This window comes from Phaseolus vulgaris, chromosome 8 (genome assembly GCF_000499845.2).
Source record: "Phaseolus vulgaris cultivar G19833 chromosome 8, P. vulgaris v2.0, whole genome shotgun sequence".
NCBI lineage: Eukaryota > Viridiplantae > Streptophyta > Magnoliopsida > Fabales > Fabaceae > Phaseolus > Phaseolus vulgaris.
Window position 1 is genome coordinate 48,185,598 of NC_023752.2, and position 26,016 is coordinate 48,211,613.

General features: G+C 36.8%; 2 protein-coding genes and 1 pseudogene across 2 annotated transcripts; all 3 read right to left on the minus strand.

The window, feature by feature from the left end:
• Window positions 1-1,676: 1,676 nt before the first annotated feature.
• LOC137825266 (uncharacterized) lies at window positions 1,677-2,264 on the minus strand. The gene has a single exon (XM_068630938.1). It carries the CDS (start codon window positions 2,262-2,264, stop codon window positions 1,677-1,679), a length of 588 nt encoding a protein of 195 aa, XP_068487039.1.
• A 1,255-nt stretch (window positions 2,265-3,519) lies between these two features.
• LOC137825267 (uncharacterized) lies at window positions 3,520-4,125 on the minus strand. The gene has a single exon (XM_068630940.1). It carries the CDS (start codon window positions 4,123-4,125, stop codon window positions 3,520-3,522), a length of 606 nt encoding a protein of 201 aa, XP_068487041.1.
• Window positions 4,126-6,601: 2,476 nt separating this feature from the next.
• On the minus strand, window positions 6,602-8,405 carry LOC137827081 (probable beta-D-xylosidase 7; annotated as a pseudogene).
• Between the last annotated feature and the right edge of the window lie 17,611 nt (window positions 8,406-26,016).

Below are 26,016 nucleotides of genomic sequence, written 5' to 3' on the forward strand. Positions count from 1 at the left end.
CTTGGTGAACTTTCGCAAGAGGGAGGTCCATTCGAGGACCATACTACTTTCGCTCTTGACTTATCACTACAAGGAAGAGGTTCGTTTATTTCGGCAAATCATACTATTATCAGGCTTGGTGAACTTTCGCAAGAGGGAGGTCCATTTGAGGACCATACTACTTCCGCTCTTGACTTATCACTACAAGGGAGATGTTCGTTTATTTCGGCGAACCATACTATTCTCGAGCATTGTGAACTTTCGCAAGAGGGAGGTCCATTCGAGGACCATACTACTTCCGCTCTTGACTTATCACTACAAGGGAGAGGTTCGTTTATTTGCAATGCACATTTAGCTGAATAATTTTTATTCGGTGACCTCGTTAAAAAATCCTCTCAAGGGAAAAAGAGAGTCCCCATAGTCATGTACAAACGCAAGACTTAACTAAAATAAAACTTCAGGTTGGTCGCGTTCCAAGTGTGAGGAATCGCGCCGCCTTCTAATGTCTCGAGTCTGTATGCTCCGTTCCCAAGGGCCTCCGTTACTCTGAAAGGACCGGTCCACTTGGGAGATAGCTTGTTTTCTAACTGGTACGGGTGGGCCTTCCTCATCACTAGGTCGGCGACCTGGAACTGGCGAGGTCTCAGCTTGGAGTTGTACTTGTATTCCACCCTCTTCTTCAAAGCTTCATCTTTAATCCTTACTTATTCTCTCACTTCATCCAGTAGGTCCAAACTCACCTTTCTTTCCTCGTTCGACTCCTCGACCACGAAGTTCTAGAAACGTGGTGAGTTCTCATGGATCTCTACAGGGATCATAGCATTTGAATCGTACACCAAGCTGAATGGTGTTTCCTTGGTTGTGGATTGAGGGGTAGTGTGGTAGGCCCACACGATTCTAGGAACTTCTTCTGCCCAGGTCCCTTTGGCTTTGTCATGCCTTCTTTTCAGACCTCTGAGTAGAACTTGGTTGGCCGACTCGACCTGTTCGTTCGTCTAGGGGTGTTCTATTGATGCAAATACTTGCTTTATCCCCAGCTCCGTGCATAGCTTGCCCAATTGCTGGCTTGCAAAATGGGTACCATTATCAGATACCAACCTCTTCAGGATTCCGAAGCGGCACACTATGTTTTTCTACACAAACTCCTCTAGGGGCGCTTTGTGCCAATTAGCGTGTTGTTGGCACTGCTTGCATCGTTGGGCATATCTCGTGCAATCCTTCCTCATGGTTGGCCAGTAATAACCTGCACGAATGGCCTTTGACGAGAGAGATCGGCCACCGATATGACTACCGCATATCCCTTCGTGTAGTTCTGCCATGATACGCGTGCATTGCTCACCGTCCACACATACCAGTATGGGATGGGTGAATCCGTGCCTGAATAATTTCCCATCGATCAGGGTGTACTTGCTCGAATTTTTCTTGATTTTCTGAGCTTTTGCGGGATCTAACGGGAGTATCTCATCGGCCAAGTAGTGCTAGTAGGCCGTCATCCACGTTTCTCTTTATTCAACCTGGTGAATTTGCAGCACTACCTCCCCAGCGACCGGGTACCTGCTTATTCTGGGTGTTTTCATCGTCTCCTGTGTTAACGATTGATGACTCCTCCTCGTCTCTTCCGACGTGCTGATGTACTAGACTGCCATATTGTTTGTGGTAGCTCGAGGTGTCTTCAGTGTCTCCTGAATCACCGTCCTCTACCCCCTCCCCTTGCCCGAACTGGCGAGTTTCACAAGCAAGTCAGCTCGGGAATTTTGTTCCCTGGGTACATGGACTAACTCAAACACTTCAAATGACTCCTTCAAGACCTGGACATATTCTAGGTATGCGGCCATCTGAGGGTCTTTAGCTTGGTATTCCCCCGTGACCTGGCCTGTAACTAACAAGGAATCACTCTTTGCTAACAACCCTTTTGCTCCCATCTCTTTAGCCAGTAGCATTCCCGCGATCAGGGCCGCATACTCCGCCTGGTTGTTGCTGGCTTTGAAAGCGAACCGTAGGGCCTGCTCGATCAACAACCCATCTGGACCCTCCAAAATAACACCTATTTCACTACCTTGTTGGTTTGAGGAGCCGTCTACGGAGAGTTCCCACTTGAAATCCGACCCTTCTTGGTGTGTGGCTGCCGAGGAGAGTTCTACTACGAAGTCGGCATAGATCTGGCCCTTGATGGGGCCCCTAGGTTTGTAGTGTATGTCAAATTCAGATAGCTCCACCGCCCAACGCGCCATCCTTCCCGCCACATCTGGTTTTTGCAAAGCCTTGCGAATTGGAAGGTCCGTCATTACTATCATGGTGAAGCTCTAGAAGTAGTGGCGGAGTCTTCTTGCTGAGAATACCACTGCCACAGCCGCCTTTTCTAAGGCCTGGTATCTCACCTTCGGCCCCTGCAATACCTTGATGATGAAGTAGATTGGCCTCTGTATCTGGTCTTGCTCCTGTAATACGACCGAGCTGATTGCTCTCTCTGTAACTGCGAAGTATAAACGGAGTGGGATACCCAACTCTGGCTTGCACAACACCGGAGGGCTGGCCAGGTACTCCTTCAATTTGACAAATGTCTCCTCACACTCACGGGTCCAGACGAACCTGTTGTTCCTCTCCAGGCACTGGAAATAAGGGTGACCCTTGTCTCCTCCTACCGATACGAACCTGGACAGAGCAGACATGCCCCTGTCAACTTTTGCACCTTTTTCACTGAGATTAGGCTTCTCATAGCTATTATGGCAGCACATTTCTTAGAGTTCGCCTCGATTCCTCGTTCGGTGAGCAGGAAACCCAAAAACTTCCCTGCCTCTACTCCAAACACGCATTTCTCCAGGTTCAACTTTAGCCGATACTTTGTTATCGTAGTGAATAGCTCTTCCAGGTTAGTTACGTGTTGTTCCCTCTGCTGGGAGGTGACCACCATGTCATTTACGTACGTTTGGACATTCCGCCCCAATATGGGTGCTTGTACCCTGTCCATTACTCGTTGGTAGGTGGCCCCTGCATTTTTTAGCCCAAAGGGCATTGCCTTATAGCAATAACAAGACGACTCCGTCATGAACGCAGTCTTGCATTCATCCCTAGGGTGCATCATGATCTGGTTGTAGCCAGAGAAGGCATCCAGGAAGCTGAGTAACCTGCACCCCGAGGCACTGTCCACCAAGGCATCGATGTTGGGCAGCGGGTAAGAATCCTTTGGGCAGGCTTTGTTGAGATTCGTGAAATCCACACACATCATCCACTTCCCATTTGCTTTCTTTACTAGAACCACGTTGGCTAGCCATTCGGGGTACTGGATTTCCCTTATGTGGTCAACCTTCAACATTTTCTCCGTTTCTTCCAGTATGACCTGACGCTAGGGTCCATAGTGAGGTGATGACACAGGAAATCAGGGTCAATACCAGGCATGTCGGTGGCAGACCATGCGAAGGCGTCGAGGTGTCGTGCTAAGACCCCGACGACTTGATTCTGTGACTCCTTATTCAAAGAGTGCCCCAGTTTGAACATCTTTCCTTCGATCTCCTTTCCCACCACACCTTCAGCAGCCTCAAGCTAGTTTTCACAGATGATCTCTTCACGGGTTACTCCGTCTTCCCTTGGTGGTCTGGTCATGACAGAGAACACCCCTCTCTTCGTCTTGAGGTTGTTCTCGTAACACTTCTTAGCCTCCCTTTGGTCAAACTTGATGGTGATCATTGCTCCCTCGAGGGAAGGAAATTTCATCTTCATGTGCCTCGTGGAGGGAACTGCTCCCAGCCTGTTCAGGGTTGGTCTTCCCAACAGTATATTGTAAGCCGATGGTGCGTTGACGACGAGGTACCTGATGCTAGGAGTGCGTGAAGACGTGTCGTCTGTGAACGTTGTCCTTAATTCGATATGCCCACGAACTTCCACTTCGTCCCCTGCAAAACAATACAAACACCCGGTGTAGGGCTTTAATTGGTCCGTAGACAACTGCAAACGGTTGAAGGTTGTCAGGAACATAACATCGGTCGAACTCCCTTCATCTACAAGGACACGACGCACCTTCCTCCCGGCTGTGACTAGAGAAACTACCACCAGATCATTATCGTGAGGTATGACATCTCGGAGATCAGCCTTCGTGAAGGTGAGGTCGACATCGGGAATCAGATCTGCCTTCAGTACTTTTGCTGCCATCACCTCTCGTGCATACTTTTTCCGCTAGGAGACGGTGCATCCTCCTCCTGAGAATCCTCCCGAGATAGTGTTTACCTCTCCGTGGATAGGCACCTCGTGCCCCTGATCCACACCCGCAGCCACCAACGTCTAATAGTCTGGTGTTTCTTGAAGGTAGTCCTTCAAAAAACCGCTCTTTACTAATTCGTCTAGTTGATGTGCCGAGGCTAGGAAATTTCATATGTAGTGGTCATTTGCTTGGTGAAATTCGCACCAAGCGTTCTTGTTGGGCCCCATCTTCCTATCGGTCTCTGGTGGTACCTTCAGTCTTGCCGCTATGTTTGGGATAACGATCAGCTCCTTGAGTTCCACTCAAATTATGTTTCGGGAGAGGATCCCTTCGCGTGTGTGTCCCCGCCTGGGCCCGCTCATAGGGTTTTTCCGCCCCTTTCTTCTCCGCGTTCGTTTCTTGGACCCTTATAGGGTGAGGTCGGGCGGCTGCTCGAGGTCGGATAGGGCCGACGAGACCTTGCTTCTACATTACTCGATCATCTGCGACAATGTGTGCTAACGCTCGGCGTCTAATCTCCGTGAATGTCTTCAGGTAAACCCTTAGCAATGATTCACTGAAAGGCCCGGTAGCATTCCCTTGACAAAGGCATGTACTATCATGGCCTCATCAGTGGGCTTCAATCTAATCACTTGAATCCTGAACTTGTTCAGGTAGTCCTTCATGGATTCCCCCTAGTACTGCTTGACATCAAAAACATCGTAAGAAAGCCGGGTGGGGGCCTTGTTTACAAGGTACTGTTCCCTGAACAGTGTGGCATACTGGTCGAAGCTAGTGATGTGTCCGTTGGGAAGGCTGATGAACCATTCTAGTGTCGCGCCTGACAGTGTGCTCATCAACATCTTGCAGTAGGCGGCGTCGGATCCTCCGGTGAGCATCATCTGGGTGTGGAATGTCGTGAGATGGGCCTTTGGGTCCTCTACTCCTGTGAAAGAGACTTTCGGACCTAGGGACATTGTAGGCAAAGTTGCATTCATGCTCGCTCGCGAGAATGGCATGGGACGTGCCCTAAGTGGTACTGGTGGTGCGTGTTCGTCCGTTGCGCGCTCTCCTACCTGTTGTAGGTCCCTTCGCAGTTCCTCGTTGGCTCTGCACAATTCTACATTGTCCGCTCGGGAAGCCGCTACTTCTACTTGGAGAGCGCGCATCGTATCCAGGATTTGTTGCTTGGTTACGTTGTCCGCCCTGGAGGGTACCCTTCCCGCGGATCCAGCAGCTGTTTGTCTCGTACTCCTCATATTGTTGGTAAAGACTCTTAGCGTAAGTGTGAGTGGGACCTTGTTTTAACGGGCCCCATGGTGGGCGCCAAATGTTTCTGTCGGTTGACTTGCCCCATCGGTTGACCCTAGCAGTCGGCGCCGCCCTTCAATTTCGCTTGAGAAGCGTGCCTTCTTGATTAAGAAACCTCTCACCTGCAAAGACAAAGGGGCGCCCTAGCGGCTGTTTGCACTCCGACGCTCAAGTCAGTATTAGGGCAAAGAAACACCAAGTGTATAGAATAGCTTCAGTCTTAGAAACTGTGTACCTTACTAGAGTTCTTGGCACCCTTTATATAGGCTGGAACTGGGGTTTACCTTTGCGTTATTGCCCTTGACTAGGGTTCCTTGGAAACGTCCTTGCGTCGCTATTCGTAGAATCTAAGCGTATCTGGCACATGGACTTCCCTTAACTGGAGTGCAACGACTGACAGAGTGGCCGCTTGGGTACCAACTTGTGCACCTAATCTCTAACGCCATCTGCTTCGTGGGTGCCCTAAGTATTCACGTGTCGTGCATGCAGCTTTCCCTGGAAACCCTAACCCTAATGGGCCTTAACGCCTCCTAGGATTATCCACACGTGTTGCGCCTCCATGCGTCATACACATCACGTGCATGGATCCCTCGTGACTTAGGCTTCCCACATATCTCATGTCTTTAACTGTTAACTTATCGTGACTCTAAGGCCCACCTTACGTGGCCCCGTACATCGTTCAGCTGACCGATGTGCGATCTTCTCCCTCTACCGGCGAGGTCCGATATCGATCTCCAACATCGGGCTTAGAGTAGTAATATCAAAGACTAACCAAACCCGTGATCGGTGCGTTTGGGGCCCACCTCACGTGGCTCCCTTCCATTACCAAGCATCGGTGCGCGATGTCTGAGGTCAGCCTCTGAGTCGATGACCGAGGACTGGTCGGGATAGGTTTTAGTATTTTTTTAATTTTTATAGTTTTCAAATGAATTCTACTATTTTTTTTATTTAACATTTTTCTTATTACTTGAATAAGTAATGCTTATACAACGTGATGGTTCAGCCACATTTTATTGATGGCTTCTGGTGGCGCTTGGTGCTTTTATCAACAAGTGTTGATTAGCTTTCTTCCCTTGCTTTTGATACTTACCAATGACTTTTAGCTAATGCGAATATTAAAATTCCTAGTAGTGACAACTAAAGTGGATAAAGTTCTTTTATTTATTTTATTTAGGTTTGATACTAAAATAAGAAACTTTTATAAGTATACAACGATGCTAAATAACAAGAAGCGAAATTATTGATTCATGGAAGAAAACTTCTCGACACTTTTTTGAAGTCTCCCAAATGTTGATCACCACGTGTACAATCTGTGAACGAACACTACTAGGATGTAACATCTTTGCAGATTGGTTATTTATGGCTTTAAGGCGTTACTTGGTTTAATACTGCAATGGTTGCATCAAACTGTCACTTTTAATGGGTACTCTTGGTCCCCCACAAGCAACAAATAAGACCCTTCTTCAATCACCAATATACCAGCTTCGTTTGCCATGCTAAGATGCTCACACGGGCTTAGCTCAAAACCCACTTGAGCAGTTTCCCCTGCATTTAAGTTCACACTTTGAAACCCCACCAATTGTTTCACCGGATTCCCTTTTCCCACTTGTTCCTTCTTCAAAAACAACAACACTGGATGCTTCCCTGCCATGTTACCATGATTTGTGACTCCCAAAGTGATTGACAATGACATGGATTGGCATGTTTGTTCTCCCAACACTGAAAACAGTTTGTAACGGATGGTTTCAGAATTTTCAGTCATCAAATGGGTGGAGGGTTGGTTGATGTGGAGGGTGCTGTGTGAGAGAGAAAGGAGATTATAGGAATATTTTGTGTAGCTTAGGCCATAGCCAAATTCATAGACCTTTGGACCAGTGTAAAATCTGTAGGTTCTCCCCGGGTAGCCTGAGGCTGGATCAGCTCTCATCCTCATATCAGTCATTGGTATTCTGATGAAATCCTTGGGGTACCAAGTCATTGGCAGTTTACCACCTGCATTGCAGTGATGAAAATAAATCACCCCATGATGTAGTATGTGTTATATACCTTGTGGGTCTAATGTGTTGTGTGTGTTCATCATATATTGACAAATAAAGTGTAGTAGAAATTTACCTGGGTTATGGTCACCAAAGATAACTTGTGCCAGGGCCACTCCTCCAACTTCTCCTGGGTACCCAGCCCACAAGATTCCTCCAACTTTGTTATCAAACTTGGCTGAAGTGATATCCACTGGCCCTCCACACAACAGCACCAAAACAACTGGCCTCTTTGAAGCCTTGGCCACACTCTTGATCAACTCTTCTTGCTTCCCTGGCAAACCTAGGAATTCTCTGTCATGTGACTCCCTCTCTTGACTTTGATCCAACCCCATAACAAGCACCACATAATCCACCTTTTTTGCAACCTCCCACTGCCTCTTCTATCCGTGCAGAGACACATTATGGGCCATCATCACATCCAGGGTGGTAAGTGGTGTCCTTAGAATAGCCTTCAAAGCCTTGCAAAAGAGTCACCAATTTGCAAGGACGACCATAATAGCTTCCTAGGGAAACTAGAGACGAGGCATTGGCATTTGGGCCAATCACAGAAACACTGAGGCTTGTTTTTGGAAGTGGGAGAAGTGAATCAGTGTTCTTTAGAAGGACTATGCCATCTCTTGCTGCTTCAAGAGCAAGTTGGAGGTGTTCTTTGGAACACACTTCGTTGGAACCAATGGTGCCATAGGGAAGCTTCGTGGGTTCCCATCAAATAGGCCTAGCCTCATTCTTATGGAGAATAGGTTCTGAAGAGCACGGTCGATCTGAGATATTGACAATTTTTTCTGCGACACAGCTGATTTTGCATGCTGAGTTATGTACACTAGTGCAGAAACATAAAACAAATGCGGTTGTTTTGAATTTATAAATGCGGCTTTATAACCGCATTTGATCAACACGCACTTGTAAATCAAGAAATATAAATGCGGCTATATAGCCGCATTTATAAATACCATTTACAAGTGCGGTTATTTGCTTTAACCGCACTTGTATATGCCGAATCATTAAAAAAAATTAAAAATTTTAAAACATCGTCAATCTTGTGTGAAGCCAAGATTGATGAAGAGTCACGGGAGCGAACAACGGTGGCGGCAGCAGAAGCGACGACGGACAGGGAAGCAGCAACGGAGCAAACCAAAAAATCCACAAGAAACCACGAAGACAATGAAAGAGGGCTTCGAGACCACTAATGCAAGGAAAAAAACATATATAAGAAAAACGAAAAACATTTATGCATATATTTGTGAAGATGAAGAGGAAAAAAGAGAGTTCAAGAAACTTACATTGCACAAATGGAATGCAGATGCAGTAGAAGAAGACGAACTCAAAGTGCGCGAAACAAAGGCAAAGACGAGAAATAAAGTTTGAAATTGTGTGTGGCGCGCTTCAAAATTTAAGGTAAAAAAGGATTTACGAATGCGGTTAAAGGTAAAACCGCATTCGTAAATCAAATTACGAATGCGGTTATTCAAATAACCGCATTCGTAAATCAAAATAATTTCAAAAATGCCACCGCGTTTTTTTCGAAAGCAGGTAGCGCAAAAGCCGCACTAAATAAAGCGTATCTTTTTCTTTTTTTGCACTAGTGGTAATCACAACACTCTACATCCATCCCTGCAAATCGATGTTGATTTCTCTATAAGCCAATTATCACAATCCATCAAAATTACTTATGTTATCTACAATGGTGCTTCTCCAACACCAATCCGACAAATTTCAAATTATATTATACAATGATATCACCATGGAATTTTCTAAAAATTATAAAACACACTAGACATAGCTGGCCTTATTTGTATTAGTATAAACTTTTAAAAATAGAAGTAAATAAGTACAGGATACAATTAGAATTATATGTAATATCTAACATAAATAGATATACATATCTAACACAAATATAATATGATAAAGGTACTATTTGGTCTGAATTTTACTTTCTTAACATTTAACCTTATATTTATATTAATAAATTATAATATCATGATTATTTTAAAAGACTAAACAAGGTGTCGGTGCATGTGATAATTGTCCCTGTATAAAAGTGCTAGAAATATTGGTTTGGAAAACAAGCGTCAAAGACAAGTGGGAAAATCATCATGCATTGTCAATATTAACACAATTACATAATTACCTCGTGCACGTTGTGATTGCATTTAGATGTATGGATAAAAATGGAAAAAAAATGTATGGATAAAGAATAGACGAAGGAGAGTGCACTAATAATATATATAAATACCTGCCCTAAAGACATCGGCTATAGCATCTTCTGCTGTTTTAGCATAATGGAAAAAGCAGTTTCAACAGGGAAGAAAACAAGTTTGTACTCTTACATTGACCCGTGATAGGTGATATATAATTGTGGAGCATTGCTTTAAAAATGGCCAAGCTAAGAACATACCCATCAAACTTCCATTGTTGTCTTGCGGTTTTGGTTAAGAGATTAAAATCTGCACAATTTGGAACCCCATTGACACGGTTGTAGGCACACATTATGTCACTGGCTCGACCTTGCTGAATGCAACTCTTGAATGGAGGTTGGTACGTGTCTGCCAAATCTTGCCCTGAGACCTGAATCACAAAGGGTTGGAAGAAGAGTAATGATATATGGACAACTTATTTCATTATACAACTCTTCATTTATGATATAAAAAAAGGGTATTTTTGTCATTTCATACAAAAGTTGAAATTTTAGATAAAAAAAGAGAGTTGTATACATTGTATCATTTTCTTAGAAGAAAATTAAGAAAAATGCAAAAAGAAAAAAAAGGATTAGGTAGAATAGAAAGAGAAGCGGAATCATATTATGAGAAGGTTCTGACCAATCATGTTTGTATCTTTCTTTTTCCATAATTAATATCAAAATGTAAATTTTTAAATTATATATACACCAATTTTAAGTCATATATAAAATAATTTTCCTAATAAAACATACAGGGACGTGATACACTCAAATTAATAGAAAAAAAATTGCATATAACTGACAATCAGACAGCAAATTATGTAGGAATGACTGCTTGAACTTTGAAAAAAATAAATGTGACAGAAAAATAAATATTAAAATAAAACGAGCTTTTCAAAGTTTCGTTTTAAGCTACTTTCTTTTTAAATATCTAAAAGTGCTATAGTTAGTGGTAACAAATGCTCCATAACATATATTTGCAAATGCGTTTTTAATTATTAGATAAACTTTACTAAAAGTCATACCTAATCCTACTCCTTTATTCCTAATCACGGTTTTTTAAATTTTTTTACCAACAAAAATACACTATTTTTATACTAATCCATAAAGTTAAGCAGTACAATAATGGCATCAGAGCAATAAAATATCTTGCTTAATAATTAAAATATATTTTTTAAACACAACAAAGATTTTTATTTAAGTAGATAGATGAAAGAAGGACTATTAATTCTTTCGAAAATTCAATTCAGTGTTTATTGTAGAATAAAAAATAGTTGTCGTCTTATGTTAATATACGTATTAAAGAATCCAAATTCACTTGTTCCATTGGAGTTACTAACTTACTATATATAAATATGTTAAGTAAAAAAGTGCTTCAAATTCCAAAAATGACAGATATCATGGTTCCGAGTTCCAAAAAAATGAATGAGTGGTAGGTAGCACTAGAAGAAGAATAAGCAGAATAAGAAATAATTAATTAGTGATTATGGTGAAGAAAGCTTAAATAGAATGTAGATACAGCAAAAAACCAAAAACACACGCAGAGAAATAGAAAAAAAAATTCAATAAAAAAAAGTTGCAATTTACTAAATAAATATATATTTACTTAATTAATTAATTATAATTTACTTTCTTATTCTTTTCATTTTATACTTAAATTATTATTATTTTTATTTAAAATAAAACTCAATAATTGTTCCATAATAACTGCTGACATGGTGTAAAAAACAAATCTTTATTATAGTGTAGACCCATATTGTGGACAAATTTAAAATTGAATAAGACCTTAACATTGGAGGTTTTTCTACATTGTGTTTGTTTTTTATGTGTTTACTTGTTAAATATAGAGAATCATATTTGTATCTATCAATTTACGTTAATTTGGAAAGTGAAAAAACACGAAATCCGTAGTTTCTACTCATTTATGCAAAGAAAATTAAAGAAAGATATATAAGCGTGACGAATTTTCTTTCTTATCCTTAACAAAAGTAAAAGTAAATGCAAGTTGTATTTTCATGGTTTATCAGTGAATTTTTTAACTTTTAAAATATAACAAATTTTTTAAAGATAAATAAATTTATATAATAATAATATAAATATATTTATATAGTAATAGTAAAAGAAAATAAATTAGTAATATATTTAAAATAAGAATAATATATAAAAAAAAGTAATAAAATTATAAATAATACTAGTAACTAAAATAAATTTTTAAAATAATATCACTCACAAACTTCAATAAACTTTTCTCACAAATCCACTCTATTATATCATAAAACCAACAACTTCACTTTCTTTACACTTTCCTTTCAAATCACTTCAAATCCACTCCCTCAAATCTTCTCCACAATTCAAACACACCCCTAAAGTACTTTGGAGAGAGAATTTAAATTGAGGGTTCTTCTACGTCTGGAGCACTTTTGAAGCGTGAGTTGCAAACAGAATCCAAATTTCAGTGCATTTTTCATTGCAATTTTGGACGTAAAATATTGTCGAGGTTGGTTTCCTTTGATTTCTTTGAGTGTATTTTGGTTTTGATGTTTTGATTTCTTAAGATTGATGTGTGGAAATGCGATTTTGGTCTCCCGTTTTGTGATTTGGTGTCATTGATTTCTTATTTCGTGACGTGCATTTTTTGTTTGTTGATTTATGTTTTGTGTTTTAGTTTTAGGGGTTATTTAGGGTTCCAATTTGGATTTTGATATTAGGACTTAGTCAGGTTTTGGTTTGGATATTAATTGTAGGGTTATTTAGGATTTTGTTTTGGTATTGATTTTATTTAGGGTTTATTTTGGATTTTGATTTTAAAGGTTATGTAGGGTTCTGTTTTGAGGTTAGAGTGTGGAAATGGGATTTTGGTCTCTCAATTTTCGATTTGGTGTTTTGGTTCGCTATATATGTTGATGTATTTCCGATTTGGTGTTTTTAACTTGTCAGTTTTGTGCTTCAGAAACCACTCTCGTGACAACATCCAAATCTATTGACCATTTACAATTACCTCCAACAAATTAATGCAGAAGTTAAAGATTGTGGATAGTGCTCGGCTTCTCACATGAGCTTTTGCCTCAACATTCAAGTGCTAAAAACAGACTTCAATAGTGGGAATTTCAAGTCCAACAATGCACTTTCAACAAACACGACACACACATGTTAGTAGCTTACCGATCAATGCGGTCATTTAACACTATAAGAAAAATACAAATTTACAGATAAATATTACATTCGATGACCAAAAAAATTTAATCACTATAATAGATAAATTCTTTAATATTATTATAATTTTTATTATACTTATTATTATTAATAATACTAATAATATTAATAATACTAATAATATTAATAATACTAATAATATTAATAATACTAATAATTTTAATAATACTAATAATTGTAAAAATATTAATAAAACTAATAATTAATAATACTAATAATATAAATATAGTTTATATTATTATTATTAATATAATTTATATTATTATTTTTAATATAATTATTATTATTATTAATATGTATAAATTATATTAATAATAATATGTATAAATTATATTAATAATAATAAGTATAATAAAAATGGTAATATGACCAAATAACTTGTCTGGTCTAATGGTTGATGCTTCCTTAGTCTCTGAAAGGATTTGAGTATGTGGAATCGCATATAATGTCTCATTAACTACTCCTAAAAATTTACATGCCAATTAACACAAACTTAATTTTAATACTACACTTTTTTTTAATATAAGACTACGTATAATACACTTCACCTTATTTATGTCCTAACAAATTTAGTCACTTTTAAAATATCAAATCATTATTAAGAATTTTAATCTTGTAATCAGTAGGCATGTAAAGAAGAAGTAAAAAATTATACATTAATATATCAAACCTTAACTATTTGGCACAAAAGTATGTTAGATACCTTAACTCTACAATATCCACAAACTTCATAAGTTTCTCAATAGATAAGTACCAATATAATATTTAGAGTCATAACACCAGGACCACCAACAAAAATTATCACTAAATCCCAAAACAAAATAGCAACCTTAAAAATCCAAAAAAAAAAAATTCTAAAAAACGCTAATAAATCTTACCAATATTCACGACTACACACTCTCTCTTACCACACCCTACGGCTATCTTCGTCCTTTCCAAATGTCTTTGTCTCTCCCTTCGTTGTTGAGCTTCAATTTCCTCTTTTTGCAAAAATTATAAACTCGTTCCCACTTTGCCTTCCGTTCAGACTTCATGGTTCCGTTTAGATTTTGTAGTTTCGTTAAGACTAAGTAGTTCCATTTGCATTTCTCCTTCGTGATGGTTCTAGATCTCTCTAATGCCACTCCACTATTAGGAAGAAAAAGCTTATTTTTAACAGGGTCATCATCAAATAAAAAAAATATTTATTTTAAAATTATAATATATATTACTATATTATTAAAGTGGATTGTTAAGTCAAGGTTATATTTTGGAAGAATGCCGACAAAACTTTTTCCTTTTTACCACCTCCACATTTTCTCTCACATTTATTTAAAAGCTATATATAACAATAAAATATTAAAAGTATTTAATTAAATATAAATTTAATTATTAAATAAAAATTACTATCATATTAGAAAATGAGAAACTATTACGTGCATATTATATTAGGAACTCCGAATATTATTATATTTAAAAAATTTAACATTAACAAAATACAGAAAAAGAACATCACAGTGTAAGGTTGGACTTAGGATAAGGTGGTGGTTCAGACTGCGTTGTCAAGATCTCTCTAATGCCACTGGACATGAACTCCGAATATTATTATATATAAAAAAATTAAATTGAAAAAAATATAAAGAAAAACATCGTACTCATGAATGACTTGGTTAAGTTTTTCTTTAGAAAAAAATTAAACTTTTTCTTTAAAAATTGACTAATCAATAACATATAATATTATAATTTAAAACCAACCTCTTAAATATTTAAAAGGTGCAATGATAAAAATTAGATGAGAAATATATAACAATTATTATATTTAATTTTTTCTTATATTATCATAATATTTTTTGAACTTTCAATTGTTTTTTTTTTCACATACGTGATTTCATATATGTGAAATGTATTCTTTGTGACAATTTTTTTTATTTTAAATATATTTTTGTGGTTTTTTAATTTAATAAATTCATTCATCTTTGTATTTTTTTATTTAGTATTTTCAGCAGGGATGACAGTGCAGAGTGGGCCATGCAGGTTGATCCGCAGCCCGCTACCAAAAAGTGTGGAACAGACTCATTAATCTAACTTGTTGACACGCTTAGGTTTACCCCGCATAACTCGTAGACTATGCAGGCCAACAACAGGACAGGGCGAGTTGGTCCATTGGTCCTCATAAATAAAATTTTATTCTACAAAAAAAAAAAAAAAATCATATCGCACTTATCCATTAATGGGGTGTGATCTTTATTTTATTTTATTTTTAAAAAAAATGAATTTAATGTACTAAAAAGATGAATGTTTTATTTTAATCATCTAAAGGAGTTACTATTGAGAGTGAAAGTGGATTTAGTTTAAAGTAAAGTCTTATATTTAAAATTTGTTAATTAAAAGAATAATATAAAGAAGAGATTTCAATAAGATAGTTAAAAAAGAAAAATGTTTTATTAACACCCTCTGTCACTAACACAGACTTGACACCGTTTGCATGGCATTAATTGACGCTGCAGACGTGACATTTGGTGAGGATGTGACACTGGCTCTATATTATAATATATGACCCGTAGCACACGCAAAACTGGTTACCCGTATGTCTGTAAGTGGTTACTTATGTGACGTTTATGATCACCCACTCTTTATGAAAAAAAAATCAATTTTTTTTAATAACAACCATATATTACATCGGTTAGATGACTTAACCGGTGTAATAACCCTACCAAAACTACCCAGCCACAGGTTCCTCCACATATACTGGCCCACGCAAAGCTGCTTAGCCGTGTGTCTATAAGTGGTTACATATGTGACGTTTATAGTCACCCACTCTCACTACAAAAAAACGTGTATATAGTGGCGGTTATAATATGGCGGTTATTAAAAACCGCCACAATTAGCTGTATAATACGGCAGCTTCATAGACGCCATAATCTTCCTTCGAAATGTGACATGTAGAGCCTTCTAAATAAAAACTCTCCCGCATTTTTTTCCCTCCACAATGTGTTTTAGTCCCAATAAAAGCCCAATAGCCCAAACATTAAAGTATTTCTCTCTCTTCAAAAACCTATTTCGTTTGTCTCAAAACCCTAAACCCTCCCAACTTTGTCTTGGCATCCCTCTGTGGCTGCATTCTCTTATCACTAAACAATGAGAGCCCCAGAGGCGTGGGTGCGGTGGAGGTTTCAGGAGTGGCTGTGACGATGGCGGTTTCAGGGGTGGCCGCGACGGTGGCGGTTTCAAGAGTGGTCGTGACGGTGGCGGTTTCTAGAGTGGCTGCGACGGTGGCGGTTCGGTCGCGGTAGAGGTGGATTTGGTCGTGGCGGTGGAGGACGCGGCGGTTTTTGTGACAAAGGGCCACCCTCCGAACACATAGGTTTTTTTTCTTCCATTATGGAACTTAAGAAACGATTCAATTTCTTTGTTATCTGTTGGGTATTTAACAAACAGTATTTGAAACCTGAAAAGTATCCTGCTTTGTTGATTTTGTTTCTGGCAACACGATTTTGTCTATCGGAGTTTCCATCCACTTCTTGTCTCCTTCTTTGCCATTCCGGTTTGCTGCTATATTGTCTTTACTTTTCTCTTTGGAAAATTCGGAAGGGTTATATCGATTCATTGTTTTAGGAGTTGCTTATGATATATTAACAATTAAATTAGATTTCATTGCAAGTCTTATTCAGTTAGAATTTCTAAAGCCAAAGAAGAGAAGAAGACAGAGATTTCGGTAACTTTTACAGTTTCATAAGATAAAGTTGCAGAAAACAGATGGAAAATGGTTTATTCTTCTTTTTTATATTATGATTATTTGTGATTGGACAAATTCATGTGAAACTGTTTCAAATAAAGCTTCAAAACATAGTTTATATATATATATATATATTTTTTTTAAACAAATTATTTAATAGAAAGAACACTAGTGTTCATCAATTTTTTACTACCAATTTTGTGTAGAATTAGAAAAACAACATGATAGAAAAAGTGATTCCAATGGGATTCATTTGAAAATTAATTGATTTTGTGAATGTGAGGTTTTAGATTATCGTAACGTCGTTTAGTTTCTTTAGATTTTGTGCTCCTACTATGTATGGAATCCATTTCACTACTAATTGATTCTGCTATGGATTTGTCTTTGTAACAGTGCGCATGTGTTCACAGTTGTCACGTACTTATGGGCTTGTTTATGTTATCGCAATCTCATACACTGCAACCACGGGCTTTCTTTTATTTTCTCTTTTGGATTTTTTAGTTTTCTTCCTCTTCTACGAGGAAACTACGAGTTTTGTATATGAGTGAGTTTTGCATGACACAGATCAGGTCACACGCCAAAGTTGAACACATAAGAGAAAGTTAAATCTGGTGCCTACACGTGTGCTTCAAAGTTGGATTATACAAGTAAGACGTGGACGAGTACGATTTCTTCCACAACCCAAGTATGGCCTCTTTGCATCTCTTTGCCAAAAAATTAACCTTTATAAGTATTATGCAATTAGTTTTCCCATTGATGAATAAGGGTGAACCAACGTCCAATTAATTTTCCTTACTTTTATGTATGTTTATGATTGTCCTAGTATTTTTTTTTTCATCTTTGTTTGAGGTGAATCTAATTTTTTATTTTATTTATGACTACATGTTTTTTTACTATCCATGCCACATCATTGTTTTAAGTGAATTTTGAAGTACGAAGTGTTTTTTAGGTTGTTTTTGGTGTATGTTGTCCATACCTTAAACAATGTTTTTTTTCATGATTATTTAAATTTGCAATTTGCAAAAACGCTGTTTTATTTTGTTGTAAGCAGGTGATGCTTCTATTATTTCATAGACGCCATATTTCATTGAAAGTGAATATGGAAGTCTTGGTTGGTGTAGCCTCTTCAGATTATATATGATTTAAAGGATTATAAGTACTGTGTTTACAATCCTAAAAATGTTATAATGTTGTTTTCAGTCCTTAAAACTTTATTATAATATTGTTTTCATTTATTTTTTAAAAATAAAAAATTAACTATAAACATATTTTAATCTATTCAGGCACTGGAGAGATTGGAAGAAGGTTGGAAGTGATGCTCCATCACCAAACCAGAATATTATTGGATCAAGTGGAGACAAGAAGATAAATTAGAATTAAGACTATGACTTTAGTTGTAATATGTTCAAATATGAAACAAATTTAATTTACTTGTTGTTTGTATTAGTTTGACATTATCAACTCTGTTCTCTCAATGAATGAATGAAGTCATCTTTTGATTATTATATTTATAAATTTTAATTATATTATGAAGTATAATTATATTATGAAATTACTTTATGTTATAATTTAATTATATTATGAAAATATGAAATTAAATAATATTATAAAATCAAATTATAAAATATAATTAAATAAATTATTATAAATATTAAAAATTAAATTAAATATTTAATATTCAAATTACGATATTAAGTGGCGGTTAAAACTGCCACTATTTACGTTAGAATTGATTTACCCAGTTTTAAAATTACGACATTTATAACTGACGCTAATTACACACTTAAAACTGCCACTTTATACAATGCATAATATGGCGTCTGCTACAACGGTTCTCAATTGACCGCCACATTAAACTTTGTGGCGGCAAGAATTCTGGCGGTACGCGGTACCGCCACAGACGTATAATGCGGCGGTTAAAAACACTAGTTTTTGCGAAAATAACCGCCGCATTATACACGTTTTTTTGTAGTGTCTTCATGAAAAAAATCAATTTTCTTTTAATAAAAACCATATATTACATTGGTTAGATGACTTAACCGATGTAAAAATCATATATTACATCGGTTATATGGCTTAATCGATGTAATAACCCTACCAGAACTGGTTACCCAGCCACAAGTTTCTCCACATATACTGGCACACGTAAAACTGGTTACCCGTGTGTCTATAAGTGGTTACCTATGTAACATTTATGACCCACCCACTCTTTATGAAAAAAAAAATCATTTTTTTAATATGGATCATATATTACATCGGTTAGATGACTTAACTGATGTAATATGGGTCATTCTGAGTAAAAAAAAATATATTACACCGATTGTTTGTAAGAACCGATGTAATATATTCTTTTTTACCCTATTTTGAAGCTCGCGTTGTAAGAACTGATTGTTTGTCATTGCCACGTCTGTAGCGTCAAATGTGTGTCATGTGCAGAGGGTGTCAACATTTCGGGACTCGTTAAAAAATTAATCATCTTCATTAAAATAAAATGAAATCAACCTAGACTTTCTTGGGGCTTGCCTTGCCCCAATATCTAAATAAAATGTGGGTGCCAGAAAGGAACCAACCCAGCCTCTTTTAGAAAGCTTTTCTTGGTTGGTGCTGCCTATTCACTTCACTCGGAAAATACTTTAAACACAAAAGTGTGACGCCTCCTTTTCCCATGCTGAGTCACAGGCAGTGCCTCAGAAAGCGCGGACGAGCCACATGCAGGGAAACTTGCACGTATGGTTTTGGCTAAGGACCCTAGTATACTGTACTAATATGTGTAGGTCCCCGTAATTCGAGTTAGATTGTCATGGCGCAAAAGCAGATATGGTCTAGTAGTCCCTTGTTCCCTGTATTGGTTATGTTCTTCATTTCTCGTCTAGTAGAAACGAATCGAGTTCTGTATATTTTGTAGCAAAACTTTGATAAAATACTCTTATGCATTTACATATATATAGGAAAAATAGATACAAAACAAAACTTTAATTATGTTTAATCAAGCCTTATAACTGTTAGAATTAACGGCCTAAACAAGAGGGGAGTGATTTTTTTCACAAGATTTTCACAAAGTTTGAAGGTAGAGTGAAAAGTTCTGAAAAATCAACCAATTGATTTTCTATTCAACTCAATAAAATTTCCGTTTTAAGCTTATTTCCAAAAAATCAACTTGTTGTTAACAACTGGTTGTTTATACCAGTAGATTATGAAATCAAGTTAAAACAGTTTATAAGAGTAGAGATAGAGAAAATCACACAAGAGGTTTATACTAGTTCACTCTTAACCAAGAGCTACTAGTCCTCAGCTAACCACTGAAAATTCACTATGTAATCGAACCTAGATTACAAAACACACACCAAGAGTGATGATCTTGAACCCCTCAAGAACACACAACACTCCTTGGCCAAAAACCACACCAAGAATGTAGATCTTGAACCCTCAAGAACACACAACACTCCTTCACAACACCATAGTTTTCATAAACACTTTTCTGAAACTGCCTTACACATGAATACAAAAATACAATGTTCAAGGAAGAAGGGAATAGAATACACCTGGGTATTACAAAGCTTAAGGTTCACAAGTACAAAACTCAATCCTTTTCCACAGACTTGAGGTGATTCGAAGCTTTTGAAATCTTGAAAAACGTTTTTGATCATCTTTCTTCTTAGTTAGTTTAAAAGAATGTTAAACAACCTTTATATTGTTGAAGCTGGAGGAAGCTTCTTCCCTACCAAGGCTTGATGTGTGTTTGATGAAGAAAATGGCTTGAGTGCTTTGAAGATTGTAATAGGTTTTTAGAATTCATTTGTAATTAGGCTTGTAAGTGTGTGTGATTGCCTTTTGCTGTATAACCTATCCTAGATGCCTAACCAAGTCTAGATCAAGCACATGATGTGGTTAAATGGTTTTTGAAAAGCTTTTTAAAATGTTTTTAACAGTTTTAAAACAGTACACAAATAAATCTGTTTTATGGAGAAAGAATCTGTTTATTTCTTCTCTGTTAAAAGGCTTTTCTAAATTTCTGTTAGGGCACCAAGGGAAAGCTCAGTTCGTTATTTTAGTTAAGCTGAGCTGGCCTGTTTGTTATACTTTAATCTGTTTTACTGTGAAATAACAGGTTTATTCTTTGGTCTGCTAAAAGGTTTTTCACAAGTTAGTTAGGGCACCAAAGGTACAACTCAGACAGTTATTTCTGTTAGCTGAGTTGGCAGTTTTCACAAAATAAATCTGTTAAGTTCAAAAATGAATCTGTTGTTTTCATAACTGCTTTTCAACTGTTTTTTGAAAAGAAGTTAGAAACTGTTTTCTATATAAAGAAAAGTCTCTCTCACATGAATCAGTGCTGAGGAATTACGCTTTTGACAGAGATCAAACAATTTCCATGTGAGAAAGAAGGATTGAAAGAGTTTTGAAAGGTTTTCCAAAGAGATTTTCAAGTGTGCTTGTTCTAGGAAACCTTTGATCTTGGTAAAGGTGCTGGTGCAGTTCTGCAGCAAATTGAACTACTGGTTTTGAGTTCTTGCATCTTCTTTTCAGGTGTAATCTTTCCTTTATTCTGTTTTGTAAAGGTGTAAGTGTTAGTCACTCCTTGATAGGGTTTCTTGGAGTGCAAGGTGTGCTGAAATAGGGTTTTTCAGCATTGTGTGTGTTGTTCTTGTAGTGTTCAAGAACTGCTGTGTTTGTAAGTGATTGGTACTGTTTTTAGTGAATTCCACCTTGGGGTAAGGTGAGACTGGATGTAGCTCTGTATGAGTGATCCAGTATAAAACGTGTGTACCTTGTATTCTCATCCCTGTACTCATTTCTGGTTTTTTGCTTAATTCTGTCAAGAACTAAATCTGTTCTTTTGAAATTGAATCTGTTAATTCTGGGTTAAGTAAAACTGTTCTTCCTGATTTGTTAAAGTTCTCTGATCATAAACAAGGTTGCTGCATATAATGGTTTAAGTGAATTGTGAACAAACTGACCATTCATTAAAACCTGAGAAAGGATCATTCTTCTTGAAATCTTGTGTTGTGTAATTTTGGTTGATTTCTAAGCATTGCTGTATCCTTCATCCTCACAATATTAAGCTGATCTGGTTCTGTTATAATTCTCTATTGATCACAATTTTACATTGAACAAAATTCAAATTGTGCCAATACTGCTATGAAGAATCAATCTGGGTCATGTAAAAACAATCTGTTCTTTTTGCCTCTGGAATACTGAAAAATTGTGTGTTCTTGCGAAAATTTTATAAGCTCAATTCACCCCTCCCCTCTTGAACTTAGACACTAATAGACCCAACATATATAACCTCAATCAAGTGGTCAAAGTTGTTAGATCAAAAACCAAAAGCAGTTGGAATCATTTAAAATCAGTTTAAACAACTTAACAAAATTTTTAGGAAAACAAGTTGTTTTCCAAATCAATCAGTTGAAATAATTTTTCTGTTAAGGTTTTCATAAAAACAACCAGTTGATTTATCGAAACAACCAGTTGATTCTGTTTGATAGGAAAGAAAAATAAAGCAAAGTTTTTCCAAATCATTTTAAAAATCACTAAGTGTCAAACAACAGGTTGATTCGATATTTTAACAGGTTGAAATTTCACAACCTTTTAGAAAACCCATCTTTTCAAAAAGATAAAGATTCAAATGAACTTGGATTATCTTAAGGAGTGAATTAACAAGTTGAAAACCACTAGACAACACACACACCCAGTCGCAAGGTCTTCAAGTTTTCCACATGAATTTGGAGACATAAAAGCATCTTGTTCAACACTAATAACCCTGATACTTGAATTCATATTTTATCTTAATTGATTGAATTGAAATAGGGATACAATTTTAATTTTTTAGCAGCAAGAATAAGTTATTTTATAATTAATGAAATTTTAATTTTTGAAAGAAAAAAAATCTTATGTAGACTGGCCCGCAGGCCGTGGGTTATCTCTTATGTGGGGCAGGCCAGTGAAATGAGCCTGCACTTCTTACGCGGGGCAGGCTAGCTCACATTGTCACCCTTAATTTTTAGATTAATATGAAGACCAATACTTGCATTTTGCATTTATTTTCCCAATAATCTAGAGTATTAGTAATATGTTAGATTTATTAATTTTAATTAGTATTTTTAAGTTAAAAGATGATGAGTATATATATATATATATTATTTTTTTAAGTATTATTCACAAATATTTAGTGTTATTTTGATTCATTTCTCAACAACAAATAATATTTTTAATTTTTTTTCTTTTGAATCTTTAATAAAAATCCTATGTATGAATGATATAATATTCTCCAAGACCTAACCGGTTGATGCAAAACGGATTTTGAATCCTTGCTTGTTTTGAAGTTTGAAATGTTGTGTGGATTCAATGAAGGCAATGCAGAAGTTGGATGAAGGTAAAATTCAGATGAATTTGATTTTTGGAAGTAGGGATTTAGAAGAGGTGAGACCAGTTTTTGAAGAGTCATAGGCTAGAAACACAAGTTCGTGCTAACATAGAGTGAACTTTAGTCAAGTGAGACAACATTTTGACATAAATTTCTTAATCAATTCAAGTTGAATTTACAAGGCGACTAATACACTTATTTATAGTGCTAAGGGCAACCAATGTGCATATGTTAACCCTAAAAACTCTTCATCCCATGGTGACAAATGACTTCCTTTCATTGGAGCAAATCCTCTCAAATTAGAGGTTGACAAGTGACATTTCTTCATTGAGGAGATGATATGTGGACCTTCATGTCTTCCTTGCCTATGCTTAGGTGGAATCCTCATGCTTCATATGACATGCTTACTATTTACACACTTTTTTTTTCTATTTATACCCTACTCTACTAGGCCCAATACATGGCCCGTGAAAAATTAGCCCAAATAAAACTTTCACTACCTTGTACAAATTTTCAATGCTAGGGAAAAATAAAAAGACTCTTCAAAATTGTGGTGGCTAGATGGTCTTCCATCAGACACTTCCTCTTGAAAAGGATTTGTCTTCAGATATGCATTGTTGGTTCTTGACAACAGCCTTATTATTGCCTTAATATTTTTTCCTCCAAGATTAAACACTCATTTGAAATAAACACCAAACAAATCAAGTGGTAAATATACATAAAGGTCATGAAGAATTTTTTTTTAAAGACATAATTAAGCAATTTATGACTTCTAAAGGTCATGTACTACTTATAAAAAAGACAGAAGTGGATGTTAAGCCTAACTTAACTTTATAAAATTGACTTATAAGGTAAAGTTTGCACTTACTTATATATTATTAAATGACCTTATCTCTAATCGATATGGGATCACCAACACACACCCTCATGTTGAGACTTGTCAACTCGTGCGTGAGACTATATATTATGGGTGATTTTTCTGTCTTATGTGGTTGCCATATTTTTTGAAATTTTTCAGTTTCTTTTGGCAACTCCACACAAGACTTAATTGAATAAGAGGTTTTCAAAATATTTTATTTTCTCCCTCTTATTTCTTCAATCTTTTCTTCCTTTTCTAATGTGAGTTGATTCTAGGTTGATTCATTAGGAGACACTTTTTAGAATTAGGATCAAGATTCTTAAGCAATTAAGGAAAAATCAAGAACACAAACAAAGACATTGAACCGATTGAATCTCTGTTACAACTCAATTAAACCGAATAGAAACACATTCTAAAGGAAATGAATCGATTAAAAACATCAAACAAAAAAATTCAACCGATTGAAATCTAGAAACAACAACATTCTACCGATTAAAATCAAGAACAAATGAACAAGATATGTTTAGAATTTGATATGGAATGGAAATGGAAGAAGAAGATGAAAGGTCGGAAAACTTATGTGGTTGAAGCAAGGGAAGAGGAACACGCCACTTGGAAGGTGAATAGACTCAAAGATGAGTGAATGTTGTCGCCACTTGAGATCTCCCAAAGACTCACAAGATAAGACTAGGAAAAGGAGAACAAGTCACAAATTCTCACTCAATTTGAGAATAGTAACTTTACTTCAATTTTAATGTGTCTTTACAAGAGCCAAGCTCCTCTATATATAGTGTAGAGGGGCGGTCATTCAAAAGGCAAAAGTGGGAAGAACCAAATGAAAAGGCATTTTTGAAATGCCGCCCCAAACAAATCACATACACTATGGAAAGTGTGACTTTTCTACTACTTCCTCATAAGTCCTATACTCCTTTTCATACTTCCCTTTTATGTTCTATTTTAAATCTACTATAAAGAAATTACAAAAAGAGACATTAATTGATGGTCATCTCCTAATGCTTGTGCCCTGCTTCTAGTAATCCTCTGAGGCATGATAGATGAAGTAATCATAGGTTGAGCTTGAGCCTCAGATTGGGCTTGGGTTTGTCGGGCTTAGGCCTCAGGTGTGCTCTCTCCTTGGTCTACATCATTCTCTCATTCTATCTTTTTCTTTTATTTTCTTTCTTTCTAAGAAGATCTTATAATTTTTCTCTAAAATATTTTTCTCCATCTATAAAATTTCATTCTTTTTCTACAATCTCTTTTCTAATCTTCTTATATTTCTTCTATAAAGGTGGAACAAATTTTCTTCTCGAACACGACTTTAACTCATTCCAATTAAATATTTTTTTTTATTTTCTACCAATCCTAACATCATTTTTCCTTTGTTTCCACCAAGTCATGCCATGGATAATCTTCTAACACTACAAAAAATTATGTATAAAGTGGCGGTTTTAATATGTTGATTACTAATAACTGCCACAATTTTCCGTATAATACGACATTTTACTAACCGCTAGAATTTTCCTTTAAAATGTCATTTTTAATTGTCGCAATTATCCTTCATAATAAATTCCCGCATTTGTTTTCCCTCCCTACACCATTCCTCTTTATTCTATTTTTTTTTCTAAATCTTGTTGGAAACGTGCTTTCACTCTTTGGAAACCAGCGTTGCCTCCCACTCTCTTCCCCCTCAATGCTAATTCTCTTCCATCTCTATCTGCTAACGCGACCTTCAGAAACCCTTACGCAACCTTGATGAAACCCTCACACGATGTTCTTGAAACCCTAACGCCATCTTCAGGAAACCCTAATGCTCACTCCTCTGTACGCCATTGTTGCCTCCGCGCAAGGTTGTTTCAGGTTTGTGCTCACGCGCCCTAAACCTCTATCTTGGAAATCTATTTTTCGAAATCATTATAGGTTGAAATTTTTCGAAATCTAACTTTTGATTTTTGTTCATTGATTGTGCAACGCACACTCACGACCTTCACGACACCCTTACACGACCTTCACTAACCCTTCCTCTGACGTTCACGAAACCCTAACGCTCACTCCTCTGTCCGCCATTGCCGCCTTCGCGCAAGGTTGTTTCAGGTTTGTGCTCGCACGCCCTAAACCTCTCTATTGAAAATCTATTGTTCGAAATCCTTACAGGTTGAAATTGTTTGAAATTTAACTTTTGATTC

Bases quoted from the DNA above. Each gene is read 5' to 3' on its own strand.
- LOC137825266 (XM_068630938.1), bottom strand. From the start codon at position 2,264: ATGACGGACCTTCCAATTCGCAAGGCTTTGCAAAAACCAGATGTGGCG.
- LOC137825267 (XM_068630940.1), bottom strand. From the start codon at position 4,125: ATGGCAGCAAAAGTACTGAAGGCAGATCTGATTCCCGATGTCGACCTC.